The sequence below is a fragment of the Pangasianodon hypophthalmus genome, chromosome 24 (genome assembly GCF_027358585.1).
Source record: "Pangasianodon hypophthalmus isolate fPanHyp1 chromosome 24, fPanHyp1.pri, whole genome shotgun sequence".
In the NCBI taxonomy this organism is placed as follows: domain Eukaryota; kingdom Metazoa; phylum Chordata; class Actinopteri; order Siluriformes; family Pangasiidae; genus Pangasianodon; species Pangasianodon hypophthalmus.
The window spans coordinates 7,201,010-7,216,165 of record NC_069733.1 but is presented as its reverse complement, the minus strand read 5'-3'; the positions used below and the strand labels follow the sequence as shown (position 1 = coordinate 7,216,165).

Genomic DNA, 15,156 nt, shown 5'->3' with positions numbered 1-15,156 from the left:
GCTATCCCAACAACACTTGCTCCTGCGGGGGGAAAAGTTTACAGCCATCGCCGCATTTGTAGCGCCGCTACACAGAGCAAGGCATTAAAAAAATCCTAGATCTAAGCAGACATGTCCAAGCAAAGGGGGGAGGAAGGCAACAGCTACAGATGGGGATAGAAAAAGGATGCTACAAAGACTTTAGAGCAAAGCCCCCAAAATGCCGTATTTATACGGCTTATTTGTAGAGATGACAAGAAAACAAAGCGAGACACCAGCATAAAACACCTCTTACAACATTGCCTCTTTATAAGACATGCCTCACCTCTTTATCGCACCTCTATAAGCAGAAAAAGCAGCTACATTATATTGGATGGACGGCTGTAGTCAAGCTTTGATATGCTGATGTGATGTCTTTTTATTCCATCAGACGAACTAGCCAAGATGGCTGATCATCTGACTGAGAGCACAAGATGTTCTGGCCATTTCTTGACTAAACCTTGCAGGGTGGTTCAGTGTATAATGTCATTTAATTATTATTATGAACACATATTAGCATTGTGGAAAATGATGAAGGCTCACCGCTTGGTGTCAGTGTGCGGTTTTATCCCCACAAAAGAATAAACTGTCCATGGATGTATTGAGAATAGAGGGCATGGCAGGAGGCTTGAGTTCAGCTGACCTTGCTTTTGCCCTGATCATGTGCACAGATACTATCTTCTCTTGCTGAATGGAGGCACAGAGCAGGCAGATGTTGATGAGTGAGGAATGAAAAAATGCTTATACAGCTGGATTACCTGGAACAATACCACTAACCACATTTTAAATTCCATGTGTAGCTTCTGTGCCTTCATATGCTGCTGTATATGTTGTATACATTCATATATTTAGTATGTTGGGGAATAATGTATATGGGTGAGACTTAATAGGGAAAATAAACCTTGGAATCACATCAAATGAAAAAAAACACATCTAAACGTATGAATTGTAGTCTGTTATGATCAAGCTGTCTTTCACAAATAGCCTTTTCTGTCTATTTGTTTCTACTATCCATTCCCTGGAGTGTGTTTATACACAGTAATAATTCAGTCATTATCTGATTTTAGTCTGTTTTAAGAAATCTGATGGTTCCCACGGTTTTGGAAATCCTGGAATAGCCTTGGAAAATTAAATTATCATTTTCCAGGCTTGGAAAATGATAAAAATGGAAAGATTATTGAAATGGTATTTTCAATAGCTCCAATTTTATTATCACATTTGAAAGAATTGGTTTGCAAGGGGGCCTTTCATCATATCATCACGTCCTTCGTCTTTGTAGGGTTTATTGGCTAACCAGTTGTAGAGAGATATACTTCATATATTTAGAAAGAAAATCCTAGCAAAAGTTTTCCCATTATCATATTTCTTAAGTGCATGTAACTGTCTGGGACATATATTGCCTTTTTTTTTTCATTTTTGTAGAAGTAGACCATAAAAGTCTATGCAAATGGAATTGAACTGTAAAAAAAAAAAAAAAAAAAAAAAAACCACCAAAGGGGACACAATGTACAAGAACTTCACAATTGGATGATTTTATGTTTATTGTGGCTTTTTGAAAGCTGTAGCCCCTTCAGTGCTCTTTTTCATTGCTTAAGAGGCATTACACCTTGGATATGCAATACCATCATTAATGTAGTCAGGTCTGTTTACTTGTGCTTATTCATGCTTCTTTTTTTTTTTTTTTGTTCCTTGAGGATTTGTGGTATATGCTACTTTGAGGAAGAAAAGACCATTACAAAAGGTTTCCCTGCAAGTCATGGTAATTAAGTGTTGGATTAACCTTCGTGGCTGCATTTGTACATTTAAACCTCGGAAAAGGTTATTTTTCATGAGCTCCTTAATAGGGCCTTGCAAAATACTCCACTAGTCCGGTGTAAATGATGTTCTATTGCATTATTGAATGCGTATGATTTTTGTATTTAGAAAAAAATCCCATTAGAGATGTAACCATTTTACTTCCTGTGGGAATATGTGACATTTGATATGAAATTATGAAATCTATAATATGTAGTCCTGTGGTCCTGATAATGTTCTGTGCAGTGTACAGGTTTTGCAGGGTTATTATTTTATAATAATATACTTGAATTATTGAGTATGCCATATTGATTTTGGAAATAAAACCCATTTATTCTAGAGGTAGATGTTATTATTTTAATATCGGGGCTCTGCTAATTTGATTTATCTTGTATGTTTCATTTTTCATGCCAGAATGTTTTTTTTTTTTTTTTTAAACTCTGTCGTGAGCTTTACATGATCGCAAGCAGGAGTGACTTTGTCAAATAGGAAAAATAGTCTTTTTCATAATTCAGCAGTGGTTTTTGAGTGCTTCATTCACCCAGGCTGTCAATAGGGACCATCCAGGACACACTGACTGACTTAACCATGATTTTGTCTAAGACTGATAGAATGTATTGAAAAGATCTGGATCTGAGTGATAATACAGTGTGACGTAGCTATGTTTTTGGGACTGCACTTGTATGCAGTATGAATTTGTAATATTCATATATGCTTATACATACAGCTCATAACTACTTTAATACAGGGAAGCTCTTGAAATCTTCAGGTTCAGCTGCTTGCTTGGCTAACGCTTTGTGTTTGTGTGTGCTTGCGTGCATCCTCCCTCCCTGTCCCATAAGCACAACCAGCCACTTCTTCCCCCCCACCCCCTCTCTCTGGCAGAGCCACAGCTTCGCCCAGGTGCTAGCAATGAAACTTTAATATGTTATTTAAATATGGAGGGAATTAGCCTTTGAGATGCATGGACTTGGGCAGCTGCAGAGGGTGCAGTGGTCAGGCAGGCGCTCTGGGAGGCCAAGGGTTCGTCTCAGCTACGCACACTGTGGGGGAATATGTTAATTCACGGGTAAAAATAACGTGGAGCAATCCTACAGCTAACATTGCCGGCCTAATGAGATATAGCATTGGGGAGCAGAGAGCTCATGGCTGTGCGACCACGCTTGGACGGTGGGTCATGATTATTGATGGTCTTCTTTCGTTGAAGTCTAAATTATTCATCTGTTCACTGAATGCACTGCATTGTAATTGCTTGCATTTGTTTACTTCTAGAACTTTTGATTAATTGTTAATAAGTGGGACTTTATGTATATAAAACAAAGTTGACAATGAGTTCAAAAATTCATATCTTGTGATTGCACTCAGATGGTTCTTAGCTGATGAATCCATACCCTTTTGTTTGAACTTCAAAAAAGTCAAAATGGTTTCATTAAATGATGAATCCATATATTTCATATATCTTGTCAGCATTAATTATGGCATATTAAAGTTTGCCCTTTAAAAGAGACCAGTGAAGGATGCGAGATTTCCCCGCTGATGAACACACAGGCCACTGTAGCGGAAATAGTTTTTGAATGCTCATGACAATAAGAATTAATCCAGGCTTCACTTCAGAGGGAACTTATCAGAACTTATCAGGGCCTGCCATATGACTTTGTACCATCACATATTGCATCATATAATGTCTAATATTACATTAAGTACATAATGAATGATACATTTGGACAAAAATCTGGACAAAATTATTCATTCTATTAATAATTCTATTCATAATTATTTATTAATTACTATTTTAGTTATTAGAACCACATATTTTACGGTTTAATATTCAGCATGTCTAGTACAGTTTACAGTACAGTAAACTAAATTGAAAACTAAAAATGAAGAATTATCCTTAAAAGTACAGTAACCATACATTACCAAGCCTCTTCACTTAGAAACACACACACACACACACACACACACACACACACACACATATATATATATATTTCAGCAGTAAATACAAAACAAAGCTGAGAAGACCAAACGGCGTTGTCATTTTAGATTATATTTAGTAATATATGAAGTTAGAGAACATAGGTTTTTTAAATTAATGCAAACCATGTTCCTAAAAATTGAGAAATCAAAAAAAAAGTCATACTGTCGTATTCATGACTAAGCATCACAGCTTTTGTTCAGGGAAGAGAATACAGTAGAGCAATGACTCACAAGGCAGCTCACAGCTGTGTGTATGACAGTTAAGCAAAACTAGGATTGGAGGTTATTGTTAACTACTTAAGCTTATGCAAAAAAAAAAAAAAAAAAAAAAAAAAAAAAAGCTTTTCAGAAGACATCAGTGCTTAAGATGATGTTTGTTCATGGTGTAAGTCTTTCTCTCAACTAATTTTTCTGTAGTTGTTAATTAAAATACTACTTTTTTACCTTTGCTGACAAAGCTTGACTTCAGTAGTGCAGTAAATCACAATGTAAATAAATCTAAACTACTCTCTGACCATTAGTACTGCTGGGAAGGAGAAAAGTGAGTAAAGTGATTAAACTGCGGCACCCAATGATGCTACATTTCTTTCCATCTTAATAAAGATGGAGCTGGAATAATTAGCTTACAGATTCCTTTCCCCGCTAGCCAGGTTTCTCTCTCTCTCCCTCTCTCTCTCTCTCTCTCTCACTCCTCTCACTCTCTTCTCTTTATAATCAGTGAATTGATCCAGAGCTTCTTTAGAGAAGGGGATTCTCCCTTTTTCCAACACAAATATGTTTCAAGAGGAGCTTTGGTCTGTCTGGACTGTTTCCATGGCAACTCCCCTATTTGTCTGTGCGATTGGTGGTCGGGTGTGTGTTGGGGGGGGTGGGGGGTGGGCATCAAAGAGGCGTCTGATGAGCTCAATTAATGAAGCAACATGAAGCAACACTGACGGGGGAGGTTAAAGGGGGCAGTTATTCACCAAGGACCACAGAACGCAGAACTCTCACTGCCCGAAGGAAAAAAAAAAACGAAAAGAAAAACAAACTCCAAACTGCTGGAGGAAGGAGAGAGCTCATCATTTCAGAGTGTCTGTGGCAATAAGGGAAGAGTGTATGCAAGTGTGCTTTTTTTTTTTTTTTTTTTGAAGAAGGGTTTTGCGCGTGTGAGTGAAAGGCGGAGGCTGGAGTTTAACACACTGTCAGAGATGTTTGCGAGAGTGGCGTAGGCTATTGGGGCCCTCCGTCACCTGATAGATATGAAGCTGTCAGGAGAAGAATAGCGCCATTCACCGAATGCCACTTATTTTCTGGCGCTTTACAAGAGCGCGCGTGAACAAAACAAGCGGCGGCGGCAGCTGAGGAAGACACTTTTTCACACTCACTGTCTTTGACAGACATGCAGCAATTACATTGATGAGGCGCAGCAGACACGCAGCAAAACCAATTCATTGGTTATCCCCAGTCATGCTTGTGTGCGTGCGTGTGTGTGTGTGTGTGTGTGTGTGTGAAGCTTTGCTTGCTGACTGTGTGTACATGGAGATTCTCCTTCAAGATGATGGATAAGATTATGATCTTAATGTGACACAAAGCCTCCTTAACTTCACCTAAATAACTCACAACCATTACTTGCTCTCTTCCAGTGAGAAGTCCATATCTTCCCTGAGCACATCTCCTATACTGTGTGGTTATTTTGGACATGTGTAACGTGTGTGCTCTCTCAATCCTCTGCCATGTTATTATCGAGGCTGTGAGGTGGCACTGTACAAGGCTTGTGTTGAGGGGGGGGCGATGCTTGGACCCCGGCTGCTAAGCCACAGGGCCGGTAATGTGCTGTCAGGCGCTGGTGACAGGTGCAATGAGAGAGCTATAAGCGCAAGGGCAGCAGTAATGTAGAGGTCTGGCCAGGCCCGATGAGAACTGATGGCTCTTGGATTGGTTATAGCCGTCCCTCCTTACTGCCCAGACTACCAGCTTTAGCTCCTTGCGGAGGGAAAATTAATATCATATACAGGTAAACTTCAGAAAAGGGACCTACTCTGTCTGTGTCTGGTTGTGTGTGTAGTGTATCTCTGTGTGTTTGCTATGACAGTTCATAACTCAGAGAAGCAATATGTAACTATAATATACTTATGTAACAATATTGTCAAATGCTATATAATTTTATTATTATTACTATCAGCATTTAAATGACGTTTCAGTAGATGAAAAGACTCAACTCAAATGTCTCACTCGGAATTATGGTTACCACCCTGAAATGGATTATTTTCCAGTAACAGCAAATGCTGAAGTGTTTTATTCCTCTTATACCACAACAATTTGCCAACAATTGTTTAATTAATGAATGCCATGTTGTGCCTTTTATTCATTTATAGTTGCTTTTGTGAAACATGTTGTGGAACAACTGCAAAACAAGTTAGTTCCTGTTACCATTTACGTTATAACAGCTATAAACAGTCGTTCCTTCACCGGCTTCTCTTTTTTCTCTCACTCGAAGTAAATAGGGAAAAAAAATAGCTTGCTGCGTTATAAAGAAACTGTGATGCCCAGCAAAGACTTTCTCAATGTGGGAAAACTTACAAAAGTTATAAAAGTTACAGCTTTCCCTCTGACTGTTACAAAGCACTGACACTGGAGACTCCTTCCAAAAATGCTAAATAAACATCATCTCACAGAAAGCTTCACCATACAGGTCCCTGTGTATTTCTACTGTAGAAATGATAATTAAAGTGAACATTAAAACAACATTAATGCAACCAGTGCTACAGTCAGAGCTGCTGTTTTAGAAAATCAATCAATCAATCAACACCTTCCGATGATCAGAATCCAGAATTCAACAGTCCTGAATATAATATATATGTATAAATCCAATAAGTCTTACATTGTTTGAAAATGCAGCATTTTTAAACAATTGAGAATAAATACATTTTTTAATTTTTAAAAGAATAAATAATTTGTTGCATACATACTATACATACTGTATATTTAACCTTGTGCGTATATTACTCAGTTATATCATTTATTAAAGTCAGTTATTTAGTAATTGCAATAAATTGTTCAGTAACTACGATGAAGCTGTCATAATAATTATGTATAAATTTTTAAACATTTGAGTATAAAATATAAATAAATGGTGTGTCTATTTTATTGAAAATGATTTTACATGTAAGTAATTAGTTATTTCCCAAAAGCACTTATTTGTCTTGCACACTAGAAGTACATATCTATCTATCTATCTATCTATCTATCTATCTATCTATTTACAGTATATATGTGTGTGTGTATATGTATATATGTTTAAAGTATTATTCATAGCATAAAATATTAAAATCAGAATTAAAATATAAATAGGGGTAGAAAAATAAAAATAGGTCTTAAACATAAATGTTTATGACAAAATATTGCTTTCTCATGGTTTTTTCTTGTGTTTTATGTCATGAGCAGATAGTTTTCATTTCAGTTCGTGTCACTACTAATTTATAATTAATTATCCATTGCATTTAAATATTAACTTGTTCATTCATCCATTCATCTTCAGTAACCGCTTTATACTGGTCATCCTGTGGTGGATCCGGAGCCTATTCCGGGAACACTGTGCATTAGGTGGGAATACACCCTGGTAAACATATAAATGCAATTATTTAAAGTAACTTGACAGCCTTAATGAACTTGTGAACTGCAGGTGCATCTCTGTGTAACTGATCCTGTGTAGAGGTCTGTGCAGGGAAATGGTGCCAGAGGGTTTGCAGGTGACCCAGGTTCTGTATGACTCCTCTTCACTCTCAGACAGGTTGGTGTGTGGAGCTCTGGCAGCTCTGACTCTGGCGCCTGCCGAGTGTGCGTAGTGTGGGCCTGCAGCAGCTAAATTAAAAGCCTGCTTGTTCAGGAAGAGGAGCAGCAGGCCCCGAGCCCAGCTTCAGACTGCGAGCAGGTGTCTTCTGCAGTATGGAGGTGTGTGTGTGTGTGTGTGTGTGTGTGCTTGTTGGTAAAAGCCTCTTAGCATGCTATACATGAGAACTAGGGTGAGATTTTTAAATATATTTCTTTATGTGTGCTTTTTAAATAACATATCCATGAAAACACTAAACGTTAATGCTGTATAGATTTTTATCGCTCTAAGGACAGCCCTGGTATGAAATCGTACAAAGATTCAGCTCTGAATCTACGCATTCCTTCAGGCCTTTGATGCCGTCTTCACTGTGGTCATTAGCGCAATGTAACCTGGTGCCCTCGCTCCTATTGATTTTTTCCTAGAATTTAGCGCTCATACTGAGTGACTTCACCATGCTGTCTGACTCCCACGCACCGTACTGTGAGACCATCCCATGCTCTTCTTTATGCGGCTGGAGTAAGATTAAGCCTTTGTTGCTCTAAGGCGCTTGTGAATGAGTTGGTGAGAGAAAGAGGAAAATGAAAGGTATGACAGGATCTGTTGGGCTCTTTTGTTCCTAGCCTTCTGTCTTAAGCTTTAAGCAATACATAAACTTTCGTAGCCTTTTAATCCCAAGCTGAACTCGCGCTCACCTCTTCATTCCTCCTTTAGATTTTATTCTTAGCAGGCAGAAAGCCTGGGCTTTAGAAGCTGTAACTCATGAAGCTTGGCTCATGTTTGGGTCCTCATCACTATGAAGTGAATATTTTGGTATTTATACTTTCAATTAGTGCAGTTATTGTATTGCCTGAAAGCAGACTGGGTACGAAACAAAACAAAAGAAGTACAGAACGTTAGTGAGAGGTGAATATTTAAAATAATAAAAAATAAAAGTAAGCCTAGACTTACAAAATTAAAGAAAAAAATCGTAATCTCGAAGATACAGCTTTGACTCTGTCTGCTACGAAGCACTGACACTGGAGACTCCTTCCAAAAATGTTAAATAACGCCTCCTCTCAGAAAATTTAACAATTAACATAGATCCCGCCCACTCTGTTGAAACAACATATACCTGAAGAGTTGGGGTGGAGCTGAGCTCTCTGTTTTGGCTGGGGGTGGAGTAAATTTCAGGGCCGGAAAAATTATAAACAGAAGAAGAAAGATGCTTTTGATTTCTTACAGTTGCAACATCCTACACAATAAAATTTTTAGCAATGAGATACAACTAAATATCCATTATTTCTTTCTTTTTACCTTTTAGGACTTTGCATGTCTTAAGGTAGTTAACATGTTCCATATAACTTTTATTTTATATCTTTCTATGCAAAGTAAATTATATTACACATTATATGATAAAACATCTTTTATGTATTTTTAGACTTTAGTGTTTCATTAGTGGTGTGATGGCCTCTGTGGTGTTAGTTGCTTCCTCCATTATCCACCATGTCTGATTCCTTAAAATGCTGTTCATGTATCACACGCTCACTGTAACGTGTAACAGCTTCTTCATGTCTGGTCCTCCTTAGATGCACTCAAGAAATAGATAATTAATATACTCTTAATGCATCACAGTGTCTGTCTGACAGTGGCTGCCATCTCCACTCGCTCTCTCCTCAACTGTGACAAGAAATTTAACACCCTGGAACAGGTCATCATACTGCCGCAGTCTCCATCGTCCCAGCAGAGACAGAGTGAGCAGCGAGCGGAAAAGGAAGAAAGGAGGAAATAATTACAAATGAAGAGTGACGCAGCGATGAATGGAACATATGCCGAGCCAGTAGCGTTAGCGGCAGTGTTAGTGGTTAGCCTTAGCACTGCCAGTCTGAAAGAGGGGCTGATGAGGCTTCAGTGGACCTGAAAGGGCTCATTTGAGAGGCTGATGTAGCTGGAGAGAAATCTTCCACACTGTCATCCTTACTGAGAGACAGAATCTAATGAGGAGAGTTTAGGAATAATATGTAAGGAATAAAACACGCTGGAGCATGCTGTTCTAGGAAAATAATTATGATGCGGACCACTCTGACATTATTTCTACTGTAAATGCTATACATCTGATCCAACATCTTAAAAAAGACGCGTCAACTACACTTCAAAGTCGTAGAATATATCACAACTCTACCTTTTTCTCTTTGCCGCTTAAACTCCCAGAATATATCAGCGTGTCCAGACTCACATTCTTCACTCTCATAACTACACGCTTTTCCTATTACATTCACTGTAGCAGCTGAATAATTGATCATAGTTACTTAATAATATGATTAATAACTAATAAGCTGAGACTTTAAGTGATTGTTAGGCCAAAAAAATGAGATTTCTGATTTTTCACAAATGCATGCCATAGTAATATAATTTATACACAAACAGCTTAATAAAATATCAGGAAAAGTCTGTTAGCAAACTATGTGTTAGGAAGGTGTATGGAAGCTTGGCAAGGATTATATGTTCTTATTTATTAAAGAACAATACATCATTTTTATTTGTTATAGATACATTTATTTACATTATTACATTTATTGTTGTGAAGCATCAGCGGAAGTTAGTGTGTCATCAGTTACGTCATAGCGACTCTAAATCTCTCTCTCTCTTTCTCTCTCTCTCTCGGGACAAACATCACATTTCTTATGTCACACAAAGGAACAGCTTTAGATTTGACTGCTACAGAATGCTTACTAGCATCTCCTTTCATAAATGTCAAAAATAAATGTCCTCATAACAGAAATCTGTTAGCAGCCTGTCAACAATCAAACTTTTTAATAATGTTAACTAAAATAACAGCTAAAAAAATAAAATAATGTGGGATATCTGCTTTACAAGTCCCTCTGAATTAGTTCGCATTAATATAAACCTGTGATTTGCCTATAACTGTCTATAACCGTGCTGTTAGAACATTAATCACCACCATCTGAACAGAATTCTGATCAGAATAATGGCTTAATATAAAATAAATTAATTTGGAAACCATTTTTGATTCAATGAGTGATTCTGGTGCCAAGATGGCTGATTCTACTGAGTTTTATATCTCTGGAATGTCCTTGTGTCCATTTGTACAGATTACACATACGATGTCATACAGAATCACATACTTACAGTTTGAGGAATTTCAGGAATGTAGTTATATAACTACATTAATCTTGTAGCTACAGTTCAAGACTAAAGAAGCTAAATTGGGATGCCAAGCATCTTTTGGATGATTGAACATGAACATGTTAAATGTTAAATACTTTTAAGCTAAGCTATTACTTTAATACAAATCATATCAGCAAGTGTGACCTGCCTGAGCACTTCCACATTCACTCTCTTTTTGAAACGCTTGTGAGTCTGAGTGTGTATGGTTCTGCAGGCCTGATGCAGGCCTCTGCAGGTTTTTATTATTTTATTTATTTATTTATTTTGGACACAGTCAATCTCATTACTGCACTGTCCATGGCCTTTCCTGCTTTGTAGTTCTGTCCTCTGTAGGTTTGTGTGTCTGGAAGGTTGGAGGTTATGTAGAGGGCCTCGAGGGTCTCATATAGAAAGCTAGTCCATGGCACAACAAGGCCTGGCACAAGGTCACAGGATGAGAGCGGGCGAGATGGGGCATGAGAAGGCTCTCGTCTGCTCTCTTTTATCCCTCACCCGTGGTGCACACTAAGAGGGGGACTGGACCTTGGAAGCAGGTTATGGCTTAGAGGAAGTGCAGACTGAGCATGTGTGTGTCTCTGGTGGATTAACTTGCTCTTTATTTGAGGTAGCGTGTTTAACTGTTATTATTATTATTATTATTATTATTATTATTAAAATGTGAACTGAACACTTTTGGATGGATTTGTACACTGGCACACATTTAAATCACATTAATGTGAAGGTGATTTAATTAAGGTAATTTTTTGATTACATAAATGTAATTTAATTAATGTAATTTTTTTATAAATAATAATCAACGATAATAAATTGTTCTGTATGTTTTTAATGCCCAAGAAAGACTATAACATCTTTACGCCTTTGTTGTATGAATATAAATTGATACTGAAAACACTCCCATGCCTTGTTGCCTTCCCTCCTAGCTAGCTGGCTAGTTAGCTGCTAGTAAAGTAGCCTGCTTTTGTCGCAGATAGGAGCGAGAGAGTAACTGAGTCATATTTTACATTTTCAAGAAATTTAGTGAGATTTGCTAAAAACTTTTCTCATAGAGTCTCCGTTTTAAAGCAATACCATGTAACTTTTGGGGACTTGCATATTTTAACCCCTTTCTGGTTAACTATGATGGAAAAATGAAAGAATTACAGGTAACATAAGCCAGCTAACTAAACTAAACACAACAAAACACACACATCTGCGTTGTGTTTTAGCTAGCTAGCTAACATTGGGTGGATAGCTAGATACTGCTGGCTATGGGGCTTTTGCTTTGGCGCCGCTCAAAACACTGCACAGAACAAATAGAGCTAACCCATGCCATCTACAATCGACCATGAAAGATCGCATTCTGTCAGGCAACTAGCCAGCTAACAAAACTTTAAAATAGCTAGCTAAAATAACTTCAATTCAATTCAACTCAATTTCAATTCAATTTTATTTGTATAGCACTTGTAACAATGGACATTGTCACAAAGCAGCTTCACAGAAATAAATAGATTCAAATCAAATTAAAACAAAATAAATTGTAAATATGTGAATTTATTTACAATTCACAATTAGCTAGCTCAAGTAAAATATTACCTCTTCAGTTACATCTAGCTCTTGAATCCTTTCCTTTTCTTTATTTTTTTAGATTACATCCTTTTGCTTGCCAGCTTTATTTTCCATTTTCAGTGTGTGATAAAGCCTGTGTCTCAGCAGTGACATTGATACTAGCTGGCCTTTCCTTCATGCCTAAGGTGTGATGATTTATGACATACTATATGTGTCTAAAAATGCTTTAACTCACTAATCCAACTCTCCATCTCTGACTGTGAACTACTGTTTACAAGATTTTCAAGGTGACTCACAATGTCAATGTTTTAGCATATAGAGTATGTTTTGTTTTTTTCGCTGATTCAGTGATACTAATACCATTGTAAAGGAAAACTCCACTCTGTTGAAGTATTTGTGATGTGTTTAGCAATTCTGGTTTAATTTGTTGGTTAGTGTTGTATTTTTGTGTGAGACGTTAGCGGTTGTCTGCTGCTCTGATGCTGCAGAGAAGATTACTAGCTCAGTTAAAACAGAATTTAATAGAAAAAAATTCAGTGATCTCAAAGATATAAGTGATGATGATCAGATTTTGCTGGTAGCTCCTTCCCCGTATACGGAATGACATAAAATCAACATGGCGGTGCGTATGAACACTTTTAAATGAGTTTTTAGCAGTATTGGTTTTAGAGCAGTTAATATACATATACTAATTGCTGTTTTCTGAAAAATCGCCGTTTTCTAATCATCAACATTGGAGTTATCACTAACGTTAGCCGCTAGCTTGTTGCTAAGCTGCTTGCTATTGTCTGCTGTTGTTGCTGTGTTGCAATTTCACTCCAAAATGTTGCATGATTTTCACTATAGAAGAACAGCACCAATAGCCACTCAGGCCTATAGCTGTAGCTTTTTAGGAGCTTTACATACTCTGACAGAGCAAACAAAAGACAAGCTTTCATGGAGGCATCCATGTTTTTTTTCCACTTCACACTTCGAACGTGCCAAGGTGGGAAATGACGCCATTACAACTTGCAAATTACCACTTATAAAGTACCACGTAGGCAGCATAGATCTCACCAGCAGGTCGTCGAATGGCATTGTGGGAAAGCGTTAACCAAAGTGAAAATAGACTTGTCGATGAAAGAAGTTCAGAAGGCTTTCGCATCACTGAAGATCACATATTGATGACCAATATTGATGTCATTCATTTAGAGTGGATTTTGCCTTTAACGAAATGAAAATTAGCAAAAATCTTTTTACATAATCACAATTGGCCCTTTAAGAGGAGTTATATGTTTATAAATCATTTTTTTTTGAGGGCAGGAGAACATTAAATATGCGCCAGTGCCAATCATGTTTCCCAACCTTGAGAGAATAAACCACCTCTGATGTGTCCTGCTTCTCATAACGAGGGTCCTTGTTTTCAGATTGCAGTATGCTTGCTTTAGCATTGTGTTGTGTGTGTGTGTGTGTGTGTGTGTTACACTCTCCTCAGTCATGCCCTTAGCACTGTGTGGCCTTGTGAATGCTTCAAAAGAGACATCACTGCTGCATTCGCTATTCCCTCCTTCCTTCTCTCCCTCCCTCCTTTTGCCCACTCTCCCTCTGTCTCCTCCTCTGCCGTGAACCCATTTGACTCCTCTGCTCATTTTCTCTCCCTCTCTCTCTCTCTGTCTCTCTCTCAGGCGTGGTGTGATTCATTGGGGAAGCCATGCTTTTAATCAGCCCATTAAAAATGGATGGCAAGCAGAGGGCTGGTGTAAGAGATCTCATTTGGAGCTCTCTCTCTGTGTGTGTGTGTGTGTGTGTGTGTGTGTGTGTGTGAGGGCAATGTGCTAGTGTGTTATGTTTCTGCTTCACTGTGTGTGTGGTTTGATGCTAATCTACTTTGACTGCTGGAGGGGTCTCTGTTCGGGCCACGTAGTGCGCTGAAGTTTCTCCCTCACAGTTTCCTTACGTACATCTGACCTTTATTTAGATGAGCTTCTTTATTCTTTATTCTCCACCGCAACAAGAGCATTAAATAACACATCTGCTAGTTTCCTCTGTTTCCACATTCAGCATATTTCTGAGAATTCCATATGAACAGCCCACTCTAATATTCACTATTTAAGAACACTAAATTTGCACACAGCTCTGAGGTCTTGAATTATGACTGAATATTGTAATTTCTTATGCTGCGTTCAGGAAAACATTCTTTGGGGTATTTTCTGAACTTCATACTTCCCACCTCACAGCATTCATGATAGTTATAAAATTTAAGGTTATAAAAAATGGATGCTCAGCATAGGTTAATGAGTATCAAAATAAATTAACTATTCAATTACCTTAACCATAATCATCTATTAAGTAATCTTACAGCACATCATACACAAACAGAAACTCTTAAAAGCCACGGCTGTTCCTTATCATTACTTTGTGGTATAGGTATGTTGAAATGGCAATACAGAATTACAACTCTTGAAAAATCCTGAAAATTATGCATTGAAATTGTTTTTTTTTTTTATATATATATATTCAGGTGTTGGAAACTTCCCAGTGTTAATAGGATAGGTAGTATGAAAGTTTAATCTGTTGTCAGTGCTACATGTTATGATGAGAAAAATGTTTATATTCTTGTCAATAATATCTCATTCCGATTGTCACCAGGGACACCATCATCCGGAGATCGCCATTTCGAATCCTGATGATGCCAGAGCCGTCCATGGCTGGTAGTCCAGGAAAGCAAATTTGGCTGATGCTCTCTGGGATAGCATTCTCTCTCTCTCTCCCCTGTCACTCACAGCAAAACTAGCCAATCATGGGCATCTCTGAACTCATGTATGTGGAAGAGGGCAGATAGTGTGTCCTGTGAGTGTTGG

The 15,156-nt window shown here is 37.9% G+C and overlaps 1 protein-coding gene across 3 annotated transcripts in view; it reads left to right on the top strand.

The window, feature by feature from the left end:
• Positions 1-15,156, top strand: part of kiaa0825 (KIAA0825 ortholog) — a 119,752-nt gene that overhangs the window by 69,574 nt on the left and 35,022 nt on the right. For 2 of the 3 annotated variants that reach the window (XM_026931278.3, XM_026931275.3), the window contains one exon: positions 14,945-15,147. The exons of the other annotated variant lie outside the window; for it this stretch is intronic. In XM_026931278.3, coding sequence (XP_026787079.3) covers positions 14,945-15,089 — 145 coding nt within the window. In that variant the 3' untranslated portion in view covers positions 15,090-15,147. Of the gene's footprint in view, positions 1-14,944; positions 15,148-15,156 lie in introns of those variants that run through there. 3 annotated transcript variants of the gene reach the window in all.